The sequence below is a fragment of the Penicillium concentricum genome, assembly GCF_028827145.1.
Source record: "Penicillium concentricum strain IBT 3081 chromosome Unknown utg000002l_segment0_segment0, whole genome shotgun sequence".
NCBI classification, from domain to species: domain Eukaryota; kingdom Fungi; phylum Ascomycota; class Eurotiomycetes; order Eurotiales; family Aspergillaceae; genus Penicillium; species Penicillium concentricum.
In genome coordinates, this window is record NW_026622755.1 from 10,859,892 (window position 1) to 10,880,561 (window position 20,670).

Below are 20,670 nucleotides of genomic sequence, written 5' to 3' on the forward strand. Positions count from 1 at the left end.
GATAGACACTGAATGATCGATTAATTCTGTACTTTTTAGTTCGATTGTAGGGCTCTAGGGATTGGACATACAATTGTACAAGATATAGATCACTCACTATGGAGGGGAATGTCCGGATCGGGTTAGCGCGTTGTCATCTGATCTCGTTAACCGCCCAAAGCCAGCGACCTGCGATGTAATGTAGACCTCACATCGACCCGAATCCTGTGGATATCTTATTATAAGGCACAGCGCATGTGCTCTCCGGGCATTAACTGTGGTGTTGAACCCATTTTCCTGCCTCGGTGCCGACGAATGATGCCCTTCACTCTACGCCCTTGCTCTGTATCGCGAAATCAGACCAAAGTGACTTGAAAATGGCGCTGCGACCTCCAGCGCCAGGGCGCAGTGCATCGGCCCACGGGTTTGAAAGCAAGCTCAGTCAACAATTAGCTCAACCCCACCAAACCGATCTAGAACACCAACTTGAACCGTCACGCTCTCCCAAGTCGCGTTCATTATCTGATGCATCCAGACCTACACCCACTCAACCATCCACTGGTGATCTCAGTCGCCCAAGCAAAGACGATCATGCAATACCTACCCTCCCTGCAACACCTCGAAGGTCAAGTGTAGCTCATTCGAGCCTCTCGCTAAACTTGCCTTCCAAACCCGCCGTGTCGCCATCACTTACAAACCGCGCCCCTCTCTCTCCTAAACTTGACCCATCACATATCTACGGATCTCCGGGGTCTGTTCTCCCTCGACGATCTCGGGGCCTCGACTTCTCACGTGCATGTACGAACCTCCACCATTCCACCCTAGCCGAGTCGTCCCCGGATTCATCTCCCACCGTTGGAGGGCGAGGCATGGCAATACCCCTGCGACGCGGATCACTTGGAGCGACATCCGTCCCACCTTTTTCAACCTCGGGTCCGGGCGACCGTACAACAATCTCAAGTTCCATGTCGAGTGTGAATATGATGGAGTCGGACACAAGTAGTAGCGAGGAGGAAGATGAATCAATGGCTGATCGCGACGACATTATGCTCAATACGCCGCAGGCGACTCGCATAAGTGCACCGAGTCCGTTTGCGAGCAATATGCAGAGCCCAGGCAACGAGTGGATGGGAGGATACTCACAAGCCGCTGCCAGCTTGATGAGTTTCCAACGGGCGCGCTTTCGCAAAGGCCGTAGTCGTCATAGCTCTAGCAGTGCGAGTGGAAATAGTTCAAAGCATAGTCCAGCCCCTCACTCTCCACCCATCATGAAGAGTGTCGAGCACTCCAGTGGGGGTTATTTTGCCCCGCGGCAGACTGCGCATTCACGCAGAGAGAGTCTCAGCTTTGGCGCACGCGACCTGCGTTTGTCCGATATGAGCGACGATGGCGAGAGTCGCGCGACGCGAAGCGGAAGCCCAATTCCCATCCCACATCCAGAAGGTGGCGGTCCACTGGGGGTAATCCGTCGCGCAGTGACCCGACGTGGGAGCTTACTTGTGAGTTGGTGCCTTTCTGTTTCACTGGTCCAGAAGCTAACTTAAATGATAGCCCAAAACCAAGACATTTGCGCGCATTCGCGCCGCTCTGATGGAGGAGGGTGCTCCAGTCGATAGCGATATGAAGCGAGAAGCAGAAGTGGTCCGGCAGGTCCGCGACACCGAACCTGAACCAACCCCTGCACTCGGCGAGTTCCCATCGTTGCAGCCCTCGACCTCGTTTGAGTTGACACCGTCAGAAGATCCCGCGGTCAAAGCGGGAATGGACACAGCATCTACGGATACTTTTGGTAAACAAGCTAGTCGTAACTCGGGCGGCGTCGCGTTTTGGAACTCGTTCGACGGACGTTACCGAACCCCACCCCCGGCTCGTCAGGAAGGTCCCTCGTCCTTGGCAGATGAGGATATGTTTATGGATATGACCCCATCCACGACGATCGGCTCTGTTACCGCGGAATCCTTCAAGCAGCGCTCCCGCTCTTCCACCCCCATGCCCCGGGCATGCCAAGTATTGGGGAGATCTGTCGCAAGCGGCGTCGTGACGATGACTTCGATCCTAACCTTTTCAAGCGTCGGGCTGTTTCGCCCAGTGTGAGTGTTCAGAGCAGTCCAGTGATGACTCACTCCCACAATGTCAGTGATATGGGGCCAAACATCTGGGGTCCGCCGCCAAAGCCAGGCCTCGGTGCCCCGTTCTCTGAACGACTCAGTTCTGAAACGAGCAATCGAACGATCACTCATGCTGGAGGTGGGAAACGCGTCGGTCTGCAAGGGATGACCGAAGCTAGCGATGGCTTTATGAATATGAGCATTGATTGAAAGGCGCTTTTGGATTTGCGATGTGGAATTTGATATTCTTCGTGCGCTCTCGGGGTTTACAGGCATTTTGGGAGGGTTTTCAAGGGTACGGTGTTATTTGGACATATTTCAAGCACGACACACATTCGTTATTTTAGCGTTCCAGATACCTCATGGCAGATTATTTTATGAATTATTTCACTTTACACTGTTGATGTCTAGTTCTATAGATGTATATAGTAGACCACGTGCTTATCGCTCTCCGCCTCCGACATCGACAGCTTTCTCTCCGCAGACTCCAGACAATAACATTTCCAAGCTCCAATACTTCTCAAGAACTTCAATTGTACTTCAACGTATTGCTCAATATCCAATACCTCAGTCGTATTTTCCTACACTATGCCTTCCACTGTTGAACTGGCATCCTCCTTCATCGAGGGTGCCCCGCCCGGAGAGGTATGCACGTCAACAATGATCCAGGATCCCCCACTACCCTGGTCATCGTCCGCCTGAACCTTAAGAGATGATCGCTGACATTCTTTTGCTCAGCTCGCCGATGTTGTCGCCGGTAAATGGCCCTCTTAGCGCTACACTGCCTTTCCCGATCCCCGCAATACCGACCCCTACACGAACGGCGATGCTGATCCGTACTGCTTGATTAGATGTGCAAGCCTTGACTTCCGAGGGCGAGGATATAATCCCCTCCCTTCTACCCGCATTCAAACGGTACAACGAGACGCAGCTCGCAACGGTGAAATTGCCAGGATCGAGCCAGGAGGTGGGTTTCGCTCGGTAGCGGTCTATGTCTGCGGTGGAGCTGACACTTTTGCTGGAAAGGTCATTGTTAGTGAATTTAACGAGCTCGAGGACAACCGTTACTTCGACCCGGAGAGCCAAACCTCATTCGAGGTCGACCACACCACACAGGTAGGCTCCATCTGACCAACTGGGGCAGCACATTGAAGGCTTACCCGGTTGCACCATGACAATAGACTGCCTCTGCGGCACAATCATACCCATTGGAGTCGGAGCACGCGGACTTGATGTAAGAAATGATCTCCGTTGAAGTCTTGGTGGTATTCCGCTTACCGTGTTTAGCAAATCGCTGCTCAAGTCGTTCGGTGTTCATGCCCGTGAACACTACCCCAACTGCTCATATGGTGTCTACCCCATTGAGAATGACTCTGCCGTTGCCATCGTCTTGGTTTCCAACCGATACTCTCCCAACAACTTCTGGTGAGTGGTTACAGTCTTTACGAATAATACATCTTGGGTGGAAACTAATCGTTATTGACGCTTCCCCATCTGGGGAGGATTGTCTGTTTTTATCACAATAGGAACGGTCGTTTCCGCGCAATTTATCAACTTCCCGTCTCCTCCTCGTCCTCTACCCTGACTGGCAACATCCACGTTGACGTGCACTACTACGAAGATGGCAACGTCGCCCTCAACACTACTAAGCCTATCAACATCTCCATCTCCTCCGTATCTGCCGAGTCAATTGTCTCACGGATCGCTGCAGCGGAGCGCGATTACCAGGAGGCGCTGAACCGGGCCTTCGTCCAAACATCCGAGGGCGTATTCAAGGGTCTCCGGAGGCAGCTTCCCATTACGCGACAGAAGGTGGAGTGGGAGAAGGTCGGTGGATACCGTCTGGGCCAGGATATCTCGGGCGGCAAAGGGCGGTAGAGCAGTGACTTGGAAATATTGTGGGCGGTTTGATGAACCTGCCCGCGGTGAATAGCTGATGGACTGATATATCCCTACTATTTTGCAAGCATTGTCTCATTTTGTGTGTTAATTTCACTTTCATGGTTTGCGAAGAGGATTAAGTGTAATTTGTTTTTGTAGTGCTGGGCTCCTTGTGCTGTCGCTTTATATATATCTCCAACACACAACTACCAGCCAACTTCACTCATGCCCAGAGTACCCCAGGTGAACTACTTTCACCGATAATAAATATCCGATTATATGTATAGTGATTTCTATACATTAATTTTCGAGCATGCAAACGCTGAATAAGCAAAACTACTAGTGCAGGTGAGATTAGCCCACTTCCAAGCCTCCCACACACAGATCCCACCCCTATCCCTTAAGAGTGTATTGTTCCCAGAGCTTGTAGAAGTGCTGTAACGATGATTCAACAATTTTCTCGTTTTGTTAAATCAGGCGCTGGTCTTGAAAAGACCCTTCGTTTGATTCAATGCGTGTCCCAGGTTGTCGCTGCACTTACTGTGAGCAGTGCCCTGGCCGTGCAATTGACCACGGTCAAGCTGCAATTGGCATTGGGTAAGTTGACTTCCAATGTCCGAGAGATAACGATGCGCTCCGATTGATTGTCATGTCTGCATGTGCTGAGCTGATACTGGGGTTGCTGCGTAGCGCGGAGATATTTCCGCTTCTTTGGATTCATTGACTCCTTCCAGCGCATGTTTGCGTTGCTGGGCAAGGATGGCTTCAGTTCGGTGGCTGGGATGCTCGAACTGGCTAAATGCACCTGCTTTGGCCTTTACTTTGTCCTGGAAGACCTGACCACGGTATGTTACGTACTGCTTCTTTCGGTGAATAGGACTGACGAAAGCCTAGCTTCACGCAATGGGCGTCTATGCAGTGCCCTGGAATGGCCGTGTTATGGACCAGGCCAATACTTTCTGGTTCTATGCGCTTTCTTTCTCTGTTGCCGGAGCTATTTGGGCGCTTCTTGCCGGATCCGCGGAGAAGCCTCCTAAGAAGAATGGCAAGAGAAAGAACCAGAAGACCTCTGAGAAGGCTACTCCGGTCAAAGCGACTGCTGTCTCTGCCCGAGTCAAGCAGATTGTAGTGGAGGGATGTGATCTGCTCATCCCGCTGGAGCTTTTGGGCTGGATGCCCACGGGGGATGTGGTGGTTGGATCGACCATGGTGTTGAGTACACTGCTGACTGCTCAAGATATTTGGGCCCGTGTTTGATTGGAAAGTAGATATAGCATTGTCAGATGATAGACATAGACATTAGATTATAGATGTCAACATAAAAAAAAGCAAATCCCCAAGGATAACCAAAGGACAAAAAAATGGACTTGCAGGGAATCGAACCCTGGACCACTCCCATGCTAAGGGAGTATTATACCACTAAACCACAAGCCCAATTGGATGAAAGAGACGGCTTCTTAATGTCTCAAGACTGGAAACTAATGTGGGAATTAGCCGAAGGCTCTAGAGTGGATCTGTTAGGAACAGATCGAAGCCATAGTCTTCTATAGTGGGCCCGGCTGTTACAGGTCCCATTTACCGGATGTTCCTGGGAACTGCTGCGCCAGAGGTGCTTCTCGTTAGGGCTGTCTGTAAGCTCGTATCCTTCGCCTTTGGACATGTTGCGTTGGGCAATGATCGTTGAGAACTAATTTTGGAAGACTGGGGCTTTGCGCTGCTGTGAGAAGATGGCTATGCAAATGAGGCTCAGCAAGTCCAGAGACATGAAAGGTGGGCGAACCTATGGACAGACGCCAGGTGATAAGGGAAACACGAGCGCCAAGAACAAAGTTAGAACAAAGGCCCAAATAGGCAAGTCTCGTATCGAATAAAAAAACAGTATATAGACTGTGCCGTCGAGAGTCATTCACACCCAGAGTTATTCAGAGCTCAAATCACCTTAGAAATGTCCACGACCATTCTTGATCCAAAGAAAATGGAGATTCACTCGGTCTCCATAAGATCCAATAGTACTCTAAGTACACTCATCGAGACAACTTTCAACCCATCACGCATTTGAACCATCAATGCGCAAGGCATTGGGGCCTTTTGTCTCCCACTACCATCTCGCCAAACCGAGATTTTTGTCTACAACCCAGACGGCACCGAGGCCTATGTCTCCACGCGGGACAAGCGTTCCTCAGGCAATGCAATCCTGTCTCACCCAAAGCGCGAAAATCTTATCCGAACTGAATACTTCTTCGGTCCGAGCCGCGATCCCGTTGTGCACCTGCTTCAACCTTCGAGTGACATTCCCGAGCAAGTGATTGTTGCTGGAAAATGGACCTCCCGCACAATGCGCTTTGGTATGCCTGGAGGTAAACAGTTTGAATGGGAATATGCCAAGGAAAAAAGGGCAGACGGGCAGAAAGTCAATTTGATTGTTTTCCACGTAGTAGAAGAAAAGGGCAAGAGTAAAGAGACCCAAGGCCACAGAATTGCACAGCTAGTTCGTGGAGTGGATTCTCGGACGCCCGGCACGTCGCGGTCTTCTGCGGGAAATGGGGGTGAATTGCAGATTGACGAAGCTGCGTTACAGTCCCTCGAATTGGACGAGGCGGTTATTGTTGTGACTTGCCTGATGATGTTGAAGGAGATTGACCGACGGAGGATGATTCAATTTGCAATGATCGCGGGAGCTGGTAATTGAGATTGGTAAGATGAGAACGTAAAGAGCGTCTGGTGTATTTTAGTTATCTCAACGCTAATATCTATTGTCTATCGAATATTTGGATATCTTTTCGCTTGATAGGCAGTTCTCAATTGGCCCGCTCGTTCAACAATTCGGAAATGTGGCCATTGAGCCAGTAGCCGTTCAATTCGTCGGTGGACATGGTCTTGGCCCCAGAGATCCAGCCTCTGCAGACTCCCTCACCTGCCCCGCAATTACACTGGAATGCCTGGTCCATCTCCCACTCGGTGCTGGGGTAGAAGAAGGTAAGGGCATCACCTGCCTTCAAAGGGTGGTCGTCCCCGACCCGCACCTCCATACGGCCCATATCGAAGACCAACGAGGGTGCACATGAGTGATTGCAGTAGACGAGGTCGGAGTTGAGTTCAATGTGGGTGTCGCGGCCGGTTTGCACGCTCGTGTAGGCTTTCTTTCCGGGAGTTGCCGTAGTGATCTTGGCGAAGACGGCACCCGCGGGGAGGTCGACGAGAGAATAAGCTCCACTCGCAAATGCTTTCGTACTGCGATCAACACGCAGACATTCAGGATGAGTCGGAGGAGGGAAGTTGGCAACGGGCGTCACAGGAATGGGATCGGCTGATGGAGCCATACTGAGAGATGTATGGAGGACGGTATAATAGATCAAGAGAATAGGATGATAGGATGACTGTGAATCTTTTGAGGTGAATGTAAAAGGGGAATTGGGGGTTTAATAAGTAGAAATGTACGGAATACGAGTGAAGAAGAGAGGTCTCAGGTTGTTCCCTTCAACCGAGGTCGTTACGCTAAGACCGAGGTACATGCTTAAAACACATACATGTAATTGTTAAAAGAGTGTACGGAGTAGAGACATTTAGACTCGTGAACGTGGGTTTCTAGCGGCAGATCGTACGCATTCGTCATTCGGTGAACTTCCACATGCATTAACAGCCCACATTCTCGGCTTCATACTCGAACTAATTTAAATATACCCTGTACCCTGTATAGTCATACGTTTTTAAATTGAGGTAAATCCTGAAACTATTAACACAATTGTTCGGAGCGGACTCCGGATGTTGCTGATCATGCTACTTGTTTATTCTTCCTTTATATTCAAATGACTCAGTTTATATGTCTATTCATCAGTTCATCTTACGTAGTAGCTTCTGTCCATTCAACCACCGCTCCAAATTCTCAGCTGTTTCACGATACCACCCCCGCAATAGATCCTCTTCTCCATATCCCATGTGGGGGGAGAGCAGAACTTCACTGCGTCCATCTTGTCCCCAGGGAGTAGTACGCCATGGGCTATCGAGAGGTAATGGCTCCGGGTCAAAGACATCTAACGCGGCCCCACGAATGCGGCCCGCATTCAAGGCCTCGAGGAGGGCCTGCTCTTCAATCAAGGGCCCACGTGAAGTATTGATGATAAATGCAGATGATCGCATATTTGCTATTTCAGCCGCACCAAGGATTCCACGGCTTCGATCCGATAACACACTGTGTACACTGACGATATCGGCATGTGCAAAGAATTCCTCCTTGGACGCAGCAACGACAAATGTCCCCGCTGGCAGACCCTGAGCCTGCGCTTGCTCGTCGGCTTTTTCCTGTGTCAAGTTTGTTGACCATGCGAGAATCTTCATACCAAAAGCCAGAGCGCCAATTTTTCCTACTTCTGACCCCAATTTTCCCAAGCCAAGCAGCCCCAGTGTTTTCCCAGACAAGTTGACCCCAAGGGAGCCCTGCCATGCGCCGCATTTGACAGCTGCATCATCGCGTGCTATATTTCGAGCAAGTCCCAAGATCAAAGCCCATGTATGCTGCACCGTCGAATTAACTCCGGGTGGGCGGCCCTCGGTACCTGCGACGGCCACGTTGGAACGTGTAAACGCCTCGAGATCGAGCGCCAGGTTGCGGGTACCCGTGGTCAAAAGAAGTTTCAAATTTGGGAGGGCCGCAATTGTCTTGGCTGCAAAAGGTGTTCGCTCGCGCATGGCCAAGATGATATCGAAGGGAAGGAGTCGTTGGACAAGAGCATCGTGTTGTACAGGATCGCGGGGGTCGAGGGTTTCGGGAAAACTGGAAATGTCAACTTGCGACTCGAGGTGAGTGAAATAGGCAGGTGCAATGCCCTGATAATCATCAAGGATTGCAAACTTGAGTTGAGCCATTGTCAAAAATGTAGAGTGAAAGGAGAGAAAGAGAGAATGAGAGTGAGCGGAAGTGCGCGAAATTCCCCCGCGTTCCCGGCAATTCGTTTATCCACGCAGCTATCATACTATGGACGATGTACATCTGTGGATATATATATGCTTGTAAACATGTGATTTCAACCTATTTCGACATGTGTCTAAGGTATTAGAGTACGTTCGTACTCCAAGCTGATCCCAGTTGGTAAGTGTGCCTTGGGTATCTAATTTCAAAGCATATGCCCTGCACTCTTTATTGTGAAACTGGGTCCCTCATCATCAGGAAGAATGATTCGCGCCCATCACTACCAAATAGTGCATAATCCAGAACCACCTCTTCTACCACCTTCCATCCGTGCTTGAGGTAGAGGGGAACACCCTCCGGCGTACCCTCGAGGAAGATGCGCGACTGGGAGGCATCTGCCTTTTCCATGCCCCATTTCAAGATAGCAGAACCAAAACCTCGCCCTTGATATTCCGGTAAGGTTGCTAGCAGATCGAGGACTGAATCATTTGAGCAAGATTGCCTCTCAGGGATGCAGGGCTTCACTTACTGATATCGTTCTCTGTGGTGTATCGCTCACGAGCATCCGCGAGAAGCTTTTTAAAGGCAATGGCAAGTTTCGCATTCATGGGCTGGGGTGCATGTTGAATGGGGTCCTCGGCCAAAACGGCCGCGTCTTCACTCAAGGTAACCTGGCTCGGACCAAATGATGCTGGAAAGTGCCAACGACTGTAGGTTGCCATTTCCCCACCGACTGGATCATGGATCTTGAGGACGTGCATATTGGGGTCGGCAAGATGTTTCATTCCCACAATTATTTTGTATTCCTGCACTCTTGTCAAGCTGGCCTTTGGAAAAACTTCTTCGAGGAGACGGCGACCTTGAAAGCTTTGGACGTTGACTTTGGCAAGTCCTGGACCATCGGCCTCGGTGGCATATTGGATGAGATCCATTAGATGATTAGAGAAGGTATAGAAAGAATGTAGAAAATATCTAGAGCCCGGGAATCCCGAATATATAAGGGGCAAGTTCAGAGAGACACTAATCCTCATCGGTACCCCGGCTCTCCCCCACCCTTAGCGGGAAAGAATTTTGTACATTGTTTTATATATTAGTAGACACTATATATTGGTATTTCAAATCTTTGCTATTTTTCAAGCCTTTCGCTTTCTGATTTCCAGCTTTGCAGCTGGATCACTTAGTATTTCAAATCCCAACTCTATAATCTTGGGTGTCATCCCTTCAGGAATCCTGATGTCGTAAGTCAAAAGAATCTTAGCTACAGCAATCTTGACTTCATTGCTAGCAAAGAATCTTCCAGGACAGATTGGTTTGCCAATTCCAAAAGCAATATGCGCCGGGCTCGTAGATGCGAGCGCTGCCGCACTATTACCAGATTTGCGAAGACGAAGAAAACGGTAGGCATTATAAGATGCTGGATCGGGGTAAATGGCTGGATCCCACATCATAGATGAATCAACAGCAACATTTGTTCCGCGAGGGATAGTCAAGCCATTGGGAAGGATAATATCTTGCAGGGCTTTTCGCTCAAGATTGACTGTGAGAGTGTGAGCTTAGCGCCTAGATATGAGAGAGCACCGATCAGTTGATAGAAGTAGACACGTACCTAACGATCCCGGTTTGAGCCGTAGTGTTTCCTTTACTGCGCTGTCCAATAGCTGCATCTTGAAGACGCCTGCAGTTGTCCATCCACTCTCCTCAACAGCTTTCTGTGCTTCATCTCGTAGAGCTGGAATCAGCTCTGGGTGCATACAAATATCCAGCATCGCCTGCTTAAGAAGCTCAGAAGTTGTGTGCATTGCGCTTATCGAGAATGCGATTTGCGATGCAGCGGCATCATATGGGCGTCCAGCAGCGATTTCTTCAAGCCACTGTATGGTATCCTCGAACTTTTCGCTCTTGTCACCCTCACTAGATTCAGATTGCCCATACACCCTGCGGTCAAAGATTGGCTGCAGCATAACACGAGCAAGACGAATTTGCTGACGGCACTTTCTGAGTTCTGGCAAGAACCAATGAACCAATGGTCGAAGAAAGGCCGGCCAAGCGCGGAGAGCTCGAACCCCCATAAATGTATTAATTGTCGAAGTGAGAATCAACTCTTGCCACTTAGGATCACGAGCCAACTCAGGTCCGACAAAGACAGATGCTGACATTCGCCCGACGAAGCGGACTACGTGTTGAGACCAATCAACAGTGTGCCAGTCTTAAGAATAAGTTAATCGAGAATTATGACACAATATAGAGGCAGCATACCGTTGCGGTCTGTCCAGATCTCTTCCAGGGCCTCCGTAAGGTGTTCATGAAACAGCTCGCACTCTGTGATGAAAGGCCATATTAGGGAGACTCTAATGTAAATCATGAGCTCTGGAGCTGTCACGTACGACTGCTCTGATTGCTCAATTTAGTCTTGATGACATTGATCAGAATCTTTCTGGGATCAGTGACAACTCTCTGTCCTTCCATCCCGGGGTATGCTGCGAAGTATTGCTGTATGAAATCATGTGTCGTCAGTTCCCATTTCTCGTTAGTAAAGGGAGCTGCAACATACATCATGGACCAGCGCCTGATGATCTAAATCCAAGCAATTCTTTAACCATTCTGTATAAGACGCAGGAAGAATTACCCGAGAGCCAAGAGTAGTTATGATGCGAAATGGGCCGTTAAACTGGAGCGTGTACATCAGATGCAGTGTCATTGTAGGAAAGTTACTGAACGTACCTTCTGGATTCCTTCCTTAATCAAACCTCTGGCATCTGAAGTGAATCGTAAATGAGCCTTTTTCAAAGTTATATCACCCGAGTATGAGTTGACAATCGGTATTGTCGGTTCTGTTGTCCGACGCCATGCGAGGACAACAAGGAAGCCCAAGAGAGCTGTCAACAGAAGAAACACGACCGAAAGATCTTTCATAAGAAAGTCATCTGAGGGGAAATATGTCATTATTGCTTGAAACTCTTTTACCCATCAAAAGCAAACTGCCTAGACAAGGGGTGGTTTAAGTATAGATACTAGTCACGTGCATATAACTTTTTGAGTCTGTCACGATGAATAAATATGAGTCACTATGTATGGTCTATAAATAAAAAGTGGGTATCTAAAATTGCATAGCAAAAGATGATATGCACATTTATTAGTGAGGCTTTCTAGGGCACATAAACCTGCCCTAGAAACTTTTACTCTTCGAAACCTGGATGGGTCTGGTAAAGACAATCAATTCCATTGCCGTTCAAGCGAAGAAAGTAAAAACGGAATCATCTGCACTAGTATTTGCAAAAAGCGAATCACAATCCAGTAGATATCTACACATCTCGCAGGAAATTCCCGGACCAATTGCTTTAACCAGCGATCTTGGCAAATGTCTTCAGAGCGTCTTCGCTGCCATTCCAAATTTCCGAATCGCCTCCGAAGCTGTACGCATCCGAGTTCTGCCAGAAGCTCTGGAATTCCCAGCCAGCGGGGATAGTACCGACAGAAGAGCTGTATCGAGCTATAGCTAATGGGTAGTCACCGAATGCCGTGCTGCCACCAGTGCAAGTGTTCCACCAGTCGGTGGTCGTGTAGATCATAGGGTACCGGCCAGCGGTGTTCTTGTAGGTCTGGCCAAAGTCCTTGATCCAGGCAACCATGGCTGATGCGCTGAGCCCATAGCAGGATGCGCCGGACGGGTTGTATTCAATGTCCAGCATACCGGGTAGGGTCAGGCCATCATTGGACCAACCTCCACCGTGGGCAAGGAAGTAGCTGGCTTGTGCGGCACCGGTGCTGCTGGCGGGTTGGGCAAAGTGGTAACCACCACGGATTAGACCAGCGTTACTGGCACCCACGTATTGGCTCGAGAAAGAGCTCGAGATGTAACTGGTACCCTCAGTCGCCTGATATAGTTAGTATTGTAACGGAGAAGAGACCCCTAGTAAGGTTGGAAAATCTTACCTTGATCATGACGAAGCGAGCACCGGCTGCATAAGCACCAGCAAAGTCCACGCTAGGTTGATAGCCGGAGATATCGAAGCCCTGGACACTGGCGCTAACAGCAGTGGCAAACAGGAGGGGTAGGGCGTTGATCTTCATGATAAGAGTTAAAAGTGAGATTGAATAGAAGTGGGAGAGTGTATCTGAAGGTAAGTGATCAAGTTTTTGGAAGGGGAATTGGGGCCTATTTATGTGTTTTCCAATGAAGCTTCAATACCCCGTACTTTAGTGTAGTTGCAACCTCGGTTTCTAAAATAACAAGGGGACATCATGCAGTAGTAACGTTGTATAGTGGAAACACGAGGATCCATTTCTCTCATCCCACTTCAGGTATGTATAATGCAGATCAGTTGCTGGGCATTTGAATGTTTCAAGATTGCTTGATATATAAAATTCGGAGAGTGTCGTATGGGATGTAAGTAAGAGATAGTATCTATCGAACTGATCAGATATTGAAACGATTCAACCTAGGAGGTTTGATCTATGAACATTTTTCAATATGATAGACCTCAGTAGTTCCGGTAGTTGATGTATATAGGCTGAAGATATGCAAAGTAACCCTAATATCTTATGATAAGCCCAAAACAGGGGTCTTTAAGATATAAAACACAATATAATAATAATAGAATTATTACTCTGCATAATCTAAAATAAATAGAATGATAATCAATAGAATATCAAATTAATAGCCATCTCGCAGAATGACACCCTTTCGGCCATTCCGCCTATGTAAGCGAAAGTCCAAGGCTAAGCTCTTCTCTCCCCACTTTTCATATCTTCCCTTCTTCAAAGTACTATGAACGTTCGTTATCTTCAATAACAATTGGTGGAAGTGTTTTGGGAAATGGATAGCCGAAGCCGCCCCCGACCATGAGCACATCTGGAAATAAGGATTTCCGCGATCAGCTGGGGAAGTTTCGCTTGGATTCGATTAATACTTATACCCCAACCTGGCCTCAACCACCTCCGGTTCATGAGTCTATAGATGCCTCGAGCCATGCTCGGAGCAAACGAGTATCGACTGCCTGTGACTTTTGTCGCAAAAGGAAGAAGAAATGCGACTTTCGATACCCCAATTGCTCAGCCTGCACCCGCGCCGGAGTCCGATGCACCATACCCCCGCCCGGTCCTCAAGTCGCTAGCGCCTCCGTTCCCCGAGATCAGCTGGAGAATTTGCAGAAACGTGTACGATGGCTGGAGGAGGTTGTCCGTCGCAGGTCGGGATTATCGGTAGCGGAATTGCCGACGGGGACACCAGTCGATGGCGAGGGAGACCCGGATTGGTGGTATCAGGTCCCCGCTATGGTTGCGACCGGGGGTAATACCTCACTGCCGAGCCCTGCTGGTAGTGGCGGTTCTTCTGTGACGGCAGGACCCTCGGAGGCCTCGACTGGAGTAGGCACTGAACTCCCCAACATCGGCGAGATTTTTCGCGATCAGCTGGAGAATCGCCGACCGTCAGTGGCACGACCTTCCTCCGCGCCACGAGTCATGCGCTTGTCGTCGCTGGAGGAAGCAGAACGGCTAGCCGTGCAATATTTCGATAGTATAGGATACCAATACCCGTTCCTGTCCCGTCCGGAGTTTATGGGCCATCTGCGCCATATCTATACTGGTGGTGTTCCATCACCGGAAATCCATCACTCTTATCACATTGTCATTGCCATTGCGCTTCTGATTGGGTCTGCGGACCCGACCCAGGCCGCTGAATTTTACCATGCCAGCCAAGAGACGCTCCCCCTGGCATTGCAAAATGAAGACTTGCCGGCTGTGCGGGCACTTCTGGGATTGGCCGTGTATACCATGTTTGCAACTTCTGGTCCTAGCATCTGGCATGTGTTGGGTGCGACAATGAGGTTATCGATTAGTATGGGTTTGCACAAAGCGCGGTCGTATCCTAGCATTGCTGAGGAGGAGATGGCCAAACGCGCTTTTTGGAGTCTTTACAACCTGGATCGCCTCATCGCTAGTACCTTGGGTCGGCCATTGGGAATCGCCGACGACGATATTAGCGTGGGCCTTCTGCGAGAACTCAATGATGATGAAACCGAAGCGCCTGGCGCTAGCGCGATGACGATTCCTTTGCAGGTGACACGTCTGCGGCGGATATTTTCGCGCATTTATCAATACTGTAAGTGAAGTGCTCGAGTCTCATCTGCTCTTTTCTGATTATTCTGTAGTATATAGCAGCCTGCCACGACTGCCACCCCAAGAAGCTGCCGCCACGCTTAGTCGATTCCGCCATGAGGTTGATGACTGGCGCATGACGGCTCCAGTATATCCATCGGCACTTCTCTATTCTACCTCTTATTACGATTATCTTTATTACACAACACTTCTCTTGATGTACCGCCCCAGCCCGCGCAATCCGACGCCCGACATAACTAGTATCATCAGCTGTGGTGAATCTAGTATCCAAGTAATTCGATCCTATTGGGATAGCTACTCAGTCGGCAAGCTGAAATGGATTTGGTTAACGCTCAGTCAACTTTATTTTGCAGGTATCACTATCCTGTGGTGCCTTGAGCAGAACGCACGCTCATTACGGGAGTTTCAACCTGCCCCTTGGAACCCCGAAGAACAGACGATGCGACGTGGTATTCAGGCCGTTGTCGTACTCTTGGAAGAATTTGGCAAGCGTCGGCCTGGGGTGGACCGGTTGGCAGAGACATTCCGGCACCAGAGCACAGTGATCTTTAGCCAAATGGCCTATCAGCAACAGCAATTAGAGCAGCAACATCATCACCCACAACACCAACCGCAACAACCACCGCCTCCACCACCTCCACCTGCACTTCTCCCACCTCATCCAATGTCTTTGGCCGCACCCCCTCCACCTCCAGTCCCACTCGCTCCAGTTCTCGACGATGTGTTACTTGTGGATGGGAGTGGGAGTGTCCCGATGATCGATCCACAGATGGCGGAACAACTCTTCTACTCCTACAATTGGTTCCAAGAGGAGATGGCATCATACTATACCCTTTGAACGAATCTCTTTCTCTGTATTTAAAGCATGCTCTACCGGAGGTAGACGGAGTTTTTCATCGGGCCAGGCTTTTTGTTTTATGTGAATACTTTGCGAGTTTGTTTCAATCAAAAAACAGATCAGGCTCAGATTAAGAATTATTTCAGTATCTTCGGCATAAAATCTTTTATATAGTTTATGGACTAGGTCGAAATGAAGATGGATTATAATTAAGACTCCCACTTGGGAGAAATAGATTTATATTTGAAGTATAGCAGCCCTGGAGGGATTATGAGCACATGTTATCTGGGAGGCAGCTTATGCCGATTATTAATGTCTCCCCTCACCTCTAGCGATTTTCCATCTTCATCTTCCCTCTATCTTTTGCAGAAATTACAGCCCAATCATTTAAGAATCATTACTGGTTTGCTTCTTCCATATCATCATATCATGGAAGAACTCGACAAGAATGCGGGCTCTGGGCTGCCCCTCGCCTTCCACGGCACAGTAATCCATTCTCAAAGTTTGGATGACCTCGAGATCCTAGAGAATTGTATTATGATCGTGGGAACAGATGGAAAAATTCAGGCGCTACAAGCAGGGGTGGAATCGGAACAGATCAACTCCATTCTCTCAGAAAATGGGTATGTGCCTGACGTCTTCCCAGTGAAATATCTCAAGCGTGGGGAATTTCTGTGCCCCGGCTTTGTTGATACCCACAACCATGCTCCCCAATGGGCACAGCGCGGTGTCGGACGGGGGATCTCCTTGCTTGATTGGCTTGATAAGGTCACTTTTGCCCACGAGGCCAAGTTCCAAGATCCAGAATATGCCAAACGCATGTACGCCTCTTGCGTGACGGGCTTCCTACAACAGGGCATTACCACCGCATCATATTACGGCTCACATCATGGCCAGGCAACTCGAATTCTGGCTGATGTCTGTTTTGAAAAAGGACAGCGCGCTCTGGTCGGCAAGTGTAACATGAACCGGAATGCCCCGGACTGGTATCGGGATCCGTCGGTGTCCGACTCACTGCACGAAACGCGTGAGCTCATCCACCATGTTCAGCAACTTGATCCGGAATACAATCTGGTGAAACCAATCCTGACGCCACGCTTTGCCATATCTTGTGAGCCGGAATTACTGGACGGGCTTGGTGCCATCGCCCGTGAACACCCCGACCTTCCAATACAAACACATTTCAATGAAGCGAAGCAGGAGATTGAGTTCACACGTCAGCTCTTTCCAGAGTTTGATACGGAAGCTGATCTCTATCAGCGATATGGTCTGTTGAATGATCGATCTATTCTTGCCCACTGTATCTTTCTACAAGAAGGAGAGATGCGTCGTATCCAGGAGCTTGGCTGTGGGATTGCCCATTGCCCAATCGCCAACACCACTATGCAAGAGTTCATGGTAGCGCCTGTGCGAGAGTACCTGCGCCGCGGCATCAAGGTGGGCCTGGGCACCGATAGCGGTGGTGGCTACTCGTCATCCATACTGGATGCCATGAAACAGGCCTTCATTGTGTCGAATGCGCAGCAGATGTTGACCCAAGGACGAGACCCGGCACTTTCTTTGCACGAGGGCTTCTTTCTCGCTACTTTGGGTGGTGCGCAAGTGTGTGGACTCGATGACCGAGTCGGTAACTTTGCAGTTGGCAAAGAGTTTGATGCGCTCGAAATTCATACCACTGATCTTGGCCAGCCAGGAGTGATGAGCCCAGTTGAAGACGAAGATACCACCCATGTGATATTCGAGAAGTTTATGATGACTGGAGATGATCGGAATATTGTCAAAGTCTATGTGAGCGGACGGTCAGTCAAAATTTGACGGACAGTCCTAATTTACGAGAAATGAGAAATGATAGTTGTGAGCTAGGATGTTAGAATAATGTCAAACACCCCTAGTCCAATTAGGGGTGTCAAAAAGACCATGTTCAACTCCTATATGCCTAAGATATTATATATAAGAAATAGGTGCATAATGCGCCTAACACGCAAGGATTATCGGCAATGTATGGAGGTAGCAAGATACCAAAATGAAGCCACGATCAAGCGTGATCACTCCCAAGTGCCCTTTGGGGGGCCAAAGTAGCCTTGAACTGGTAAGCCCATGTAGGGCGTTCCTTTGCCGTCGGCGGTGTTTTCCGACACATTATTCCCCCACCAGCTCAACGAACCGGCTGGGAGAGTGATGCAAAAGAATATGATCACTGTTGCGACCGCAACACCACAGTCTAGCGCGGCGGATAACACATAATCTGCGGAAGATCAGCAAAAGAAGGAATGAGGAACAAAGGATAGACATACTATATTTCGACCACCACGCGGGCCTACGGCGACGGAGTATGCCATTGAATATCAAGTTGACTATCCACCACGATGAGAAGCTGATACCTGTAGCGGGTGGGACTAGACTCATTGCACCGAAGGCGACGGGCCAGGAGACATAATTGGCAGGTTTCCAACGACGACCTAGAAGATAGGTAATGACTACCACCGCGGGTCCGACCAGGAAAAACCAAAGCAGATTGCTATATATCTGCCCGGGAGAAAACAATCGACCGGGACCAACAGCACCTGAAGGCTGGTTAGCTATGAGTTGGTAGAACACCGACAATCAAATGAAAACTCACCCCAGATGAGAGATGAAGAGTATGTAACCTTTCCATGAGGGCAGATAAAATTTCCCTCGGCCTCAGGGGTGCACACACCATCAATCCTGGTGATCATGAACACTGTCACACCACATTGAACGATGGCTCCGATGAGTGTGGCAAGGCCTTGCGCTACAAACAGAAGGCGTGGAGCGATGTGCATATAATGAGCTAACTTCATATCGGCGACAAATCTAATATGGTGTTAATCCATGTCTTGTTTTCGAACAGGATGTAACTCACTCGAGTCCTTGCTGGACGGCGACATAACCATAGAATTTGAACGCCATATTGGCTACTGGCTGGCCGAGGAAGGCATATCCCCCAAAGAATTCCGTGAGGAGATTGAGTTGGTTACTGCTGATATTGGTGAGGGCTTTGATGACTCCCACAGGGATAAAGTAGACCACTGGTAACACGAATGCCACAAGCACACCCCATGCCGGTAGGCCTGTATGCCACACCTCGTTGGTCACGACACTCAAGACAAACATTAAGACGGTTACTGCAACAAACCACCACCAGGGTACGGCTCGATATGAAGACATCAGTCGACTATGGACGTCTTGTTTGCTGGTGCCTTTCCATTGTTGCCACAAGTCTTTCCCATGATACAACGCGACATGGAAGAAGATGCCCGTCAAATTAGCAAAGGCAACACCGAAGGTGATTGCAAAGCCGGCCGGTAAAAACATGGGCGAATAATCCCGATAAGCAGTTTGGTCGATACTCCCGCTCGAACTCATGATACGACTAGTGTTGTAAGGAACCCCGGTATTATCGAAGGTGTTGGAGTTGAGCAGTGGCAGGTGTGCGGAATACCAGATGTTGGAGTAGTAAACGAGGGGGCACACAAGCCAAAAGAAGAAGGCAAATGATCCCATCACGTTCAGACCAGCCCAGAAGGGAACAAGCAGGGGACTCTGGTTGGCATAGACCACCTGGGCCCAGTCAAAGGTCAATACCGACATCCCCAGTCCGGTGGTTTGTCCAAAAAGCTGATTCACCACCACATTGGATGGCACGATCCAGCAGATGAAGGCGAAGGTGCTGAGACCTGTAAAGAGATATCCCGGGACGAAGTACCAGATGGCGCCACCGATGAAAACATAAAGAAAGAAGCGGAGACGCGTGATCCGCCAGCCATCTGCGATAGCATTGGAGCGAGAATGGAGAGTGGTCAAAAGTGCTGCATTTGACAACACCTGCGGCCAAAGCATCGATGCCGGGGCCACTAGCCAGCGGGAGGCCATACCAGCCAAGCCGAAGCCAAACAATTGGGTGGTAATGCACAATAAGACTTCAAATCCACCCTGCGATGGCATGTTATAGAACTTGACAAGCGCCTCGATAACTTGGGTGGCCGCAGCAGAGCCAATAGAGACCTTGGCCATGATTGTGATCAAGGCATGCTCTTTGATATTGAAATGCCGATCGGGATTCAATACCCCGATGGGAATGCATTTCGCCCAGGCGCATCCCAGAGGGAAAGCCAGCAACTGCGCCACCAGAGCACTGATATTCACACTAGGCTGTCGCAAGCTGAAGAACTGGTTGAGTCCACTACCGACCTGTGCCGGTCAGTATAATGCCGATCGTCGGGCCGCATAAAAACATAATACGTACGATAGTAAACAAAATACCAATAGTCCACATGCGGACCGTATTAACAGGTAGGGTCAAGTCATTGACTGGCTGGATGACAGCTCGTACCTCCGGGAAAGGTGAATCATCGGCTTCATAGGGTAAAATCTTCTCGGCATCCCGATCGTGAAGAATGTCGATTCCATCTTGATCCGGAGGGGCACTCTGAGATGTGAAACGGTTAATTAAATATGATATGTGGGGGAGAGTCAAGGTGAAAAAAAACCCACCTGGCTCCATGAATGTTGACATTTCTCAGCCTTGTCCATCATGAACCCGGTCTTGTCAATACAACATATACACCCCAATCCCAATTCAGTGTTGAGTCGGCTTGAGCCGAGTGTTAGACCACGCTACCAATAGGTGCATAAATCTCCAGATACCTATTCGGTACAAGGAAGCCCATGGAACCAATAAAGAAGGATATCGGGACCATCTACCACCCCGGATTCCGTTCTCTTCAATGGGATTGGACAGTAAAGGGTTAAAAATGGATATATAGGAAAAGGGAAAAAGGGCGATGGAGGATGCGACGTCGGAAGAGGCCGTTATA

The 20,670-nt window shown here is 49.3% G+C and overlaps 12 protein-coding genes across 12 annotated transcripts; 6 read left to right on the forward strand and 6 right to left on the reverse strand.

Moving 5' to 3' along the window:
* Window positions 1–356: 356 nt before the first annotated feature.
* N7517_007853 (uncharacterized protein) lies at window positions 357–2,297 on the forward strand (the record flags this gene model as incomplete). The annotated part of the gene is given in 3 exon segments (XM_056725583.1): window positions 357–1,478; window positions 1,531–2,067; window positions 2,082–2,297. 3 exon segments carry the CDS (start codon window positions 357–359, stop codon window positions 2,295–2,297), a joined length of 1,875 nt encoding a protein of 624 aa, XP_056581833.1.
* A 378-nt stretch (window positions 2,298–2,675) lies between these two features.
* On the forward strand, window positions 2,676–3,965 carry N7517_007854 (F-actin-capping protein subunit alpha; the record flags this gene model as incomplete). The annotated part of the gene is made up of 7 exons (XM_056725584.1): window positions 2,676–2,732; window positions 2,826–2,844; window positions 2,939–3,054; window positions 3,114–3,203; window positions 3,269–3,321; window positions 3,375–3,512; window positions 3,614–3,965. The coding sequence occupies 7 exons, from the start codon at window positions 2,676–2,678 to the stop codon at window positions 3,963–3,965; spliced, it is 825 nt and encodes a 274-aa protein (XP_056581834.1).
* Window positions 3,966–4,411: 446 nt separating this feature from the next.
* On the forward strand, window positions 4,412–5,518 carry N7517_007855 (PEX11 domain protein; the record flags this gene model as incomplete). Its single annotated transcript, XM_056725585.1, has 4 exons — window positions 4,412–4,565; window positions 4,659–4,813; window positions 4,863–5,219; window positions 5,321–5,518. The coding sequence occupies 4 exons, from the start codon at window positions 4,412–4,414 to the stop codon at window positions 5,516–5,518; spliced, it is 864 nt and encodes a 287-aa protein (XP_056581835.1).
* A 395-nt stretch (window positions 5,519–5,913) lies between these two features.
* N7517_007856 (uncharacterized protein) lies at window positions 5,914–6,657 on the forward strand (the record flags this gene model as incomplete). The annotated part of the gene is made up of 2 exons (XM_056725586.1): window positions 5,914–5,986; window positions 6,044–6,657. 2 exons carry the CDS (start codon window positions 5,914–5,916, stop codon window positions 6,655–6,657), a joined length of 687 nt encoding a protein of 228 aa, XP_056581836.1.
* A 109-nt stretch (window positions 6,658–6,766) lies between these two features.
* N7517_007857 (uncharacterized protein) lies at window positions 6,767–7,288 on the reverse strand (the record flags this gene model as incomplete). Its single annotated transcript, XM_056725587.1, has 1 exon — window positions 6,767–7,288. One exon carries the CDS (start codon window positions 7,286–7,288, stop codon window positions 6,767–6,769), a length of 522 nt encoding a protein of 173 aa, XP_056581837.1.
* Window positions 7,289–7,799: 511 nt separating this feature from the next.
* Window positions 7,800–8,831, reverse strand: N7517_007858 (D-2-hydroxyacid dehydrogenase family protein; the record flags this gene model as incomplete). Its single annotated transcript, XM_056725588.1, has 1 exon — window positions 7,800–8,831. The coding sequence occupies one exon, from the start codon at window positions 8,829–8,831 to the stop codon at window positions 7,800–7,802; it is 1,032 nt and encodes a 343-aa protein (XP_056581838.1).
* A 271-nt stretch (window positions 8,832–9,102) lies between these two features.
* On the reverse strand, window positions 9,103–9,806 carry N7517_007859 (Acyl-CoA N-acyltransferase; the record flags this gene model as incomplete). Its single annotated transcript, XM_056725589.1, has 2 exons — window positions 9,103–9,353; window positions 9,404–9,806. 2 exons carry the CDS (start codon window positions 9,804–9,806, stop codon window positions 9,103–9,105), a joined length of 654 nt encoding a protein of 217 aa, XP_056581839.1.
* Window positions 9,807–10,007: 201 nt separating this feature from the next.
* On the reverse strand, window positions 10,008–11,236 carry N7517_007860 (cytochrome P450; the record flags this gene model as incomplete). Its single annotated transcript, XM_056725590.1, has 3 exons — window positions 10,008–10,411; window positions 10,481–11,080; window positions 11,131–11,236. 3 exons carry the CDS (start codon window positions 11,234–11,236, stop codon window positions 10,008–10,010), a joined length of 1,110 nt encoding a protein of 369 aa, XP_056581840.1.
* Window positions 11,237–12,212: 976 nt separating this feature from the next.
* N7517_007861 (lysozyme) lies at window positions 12,213–12,945 on the reverse strand (the record flags this gene model as incomplete). Its single annotated transcript, XM_056725591.1, has 2 exons — window positions 12,213–12,749; window positions 12,808–12,945. The coding sequence occupies 2 exons, from the start codon at window positions 12,943–12,945 to the stop codon at window positions 12,213–12,215; spliced, it is 675 nt and encodes a 224-aa protein (XP_056581841.1).
* A 771-nt stretch (window positions 12,946–13,716) lies between these two features.
* N7517_007862 (putative C6 transcription factor) lies at window positions 13,717–15,832 on the forward strand (the record flags this gene model as incomplete). Its single annotated transcript, XM_056725592.1, has 2 exons — window positions 13,717–14,977; window positions 15,027–15,832. The coding sequence occupies 2 exons, from the start codon at window positions 13,717–13,719 to the stop codon at window positions 15,830–15,832; spliced, it is 2,067 nt and encodes a 688-aa protein (XP_056581842.1).
* A 429-nt stretch (window positions 15,833–16,261) lies between these two features.
* N7517_007863 (putative guanine deaminase) lies at window positions 16,262–17,647 on the forward strand (the record flags this gene model as incomplete). The annotated part of the gene is made up of 1 exon (XM_056725593.1): window positions 16,262–17,647. The coding sequence occupies one exon, from the start codon at window positions 16,262–16,264 to the stop codon at window positions 17,645–17,647; it is 1,386 nt and encodes a 461-aa protein (XP_056581843.1).
* Window positions 17,648–17,877: 230 nt separating this feature from the next.
* On the reverse strand, window positions 17,878–20,386 carry N7517_007864 (Tetrapeptide transporter OPT1/isp4; the record flags this gene model as incomplete). The annotated part of the gene is made up of 6 exons (XM_056725594.1): window positions 17,878–18,077; window positions 18,127–18,396; window positions 18,453–18,667; window positions 18,717–20,044; window positions 20,100–20,282; window positions 20,348–20,386. 6 exons carry the CDS (start codon window positions 20,384–20,386, stop codon window positions 17,878–17,880), a joined length of 2,235 nt encoding a protein of 744 aa, XP_056581844.1.
* Window positions 20,387–20,670: the final 284 nt, after the last annotated feature.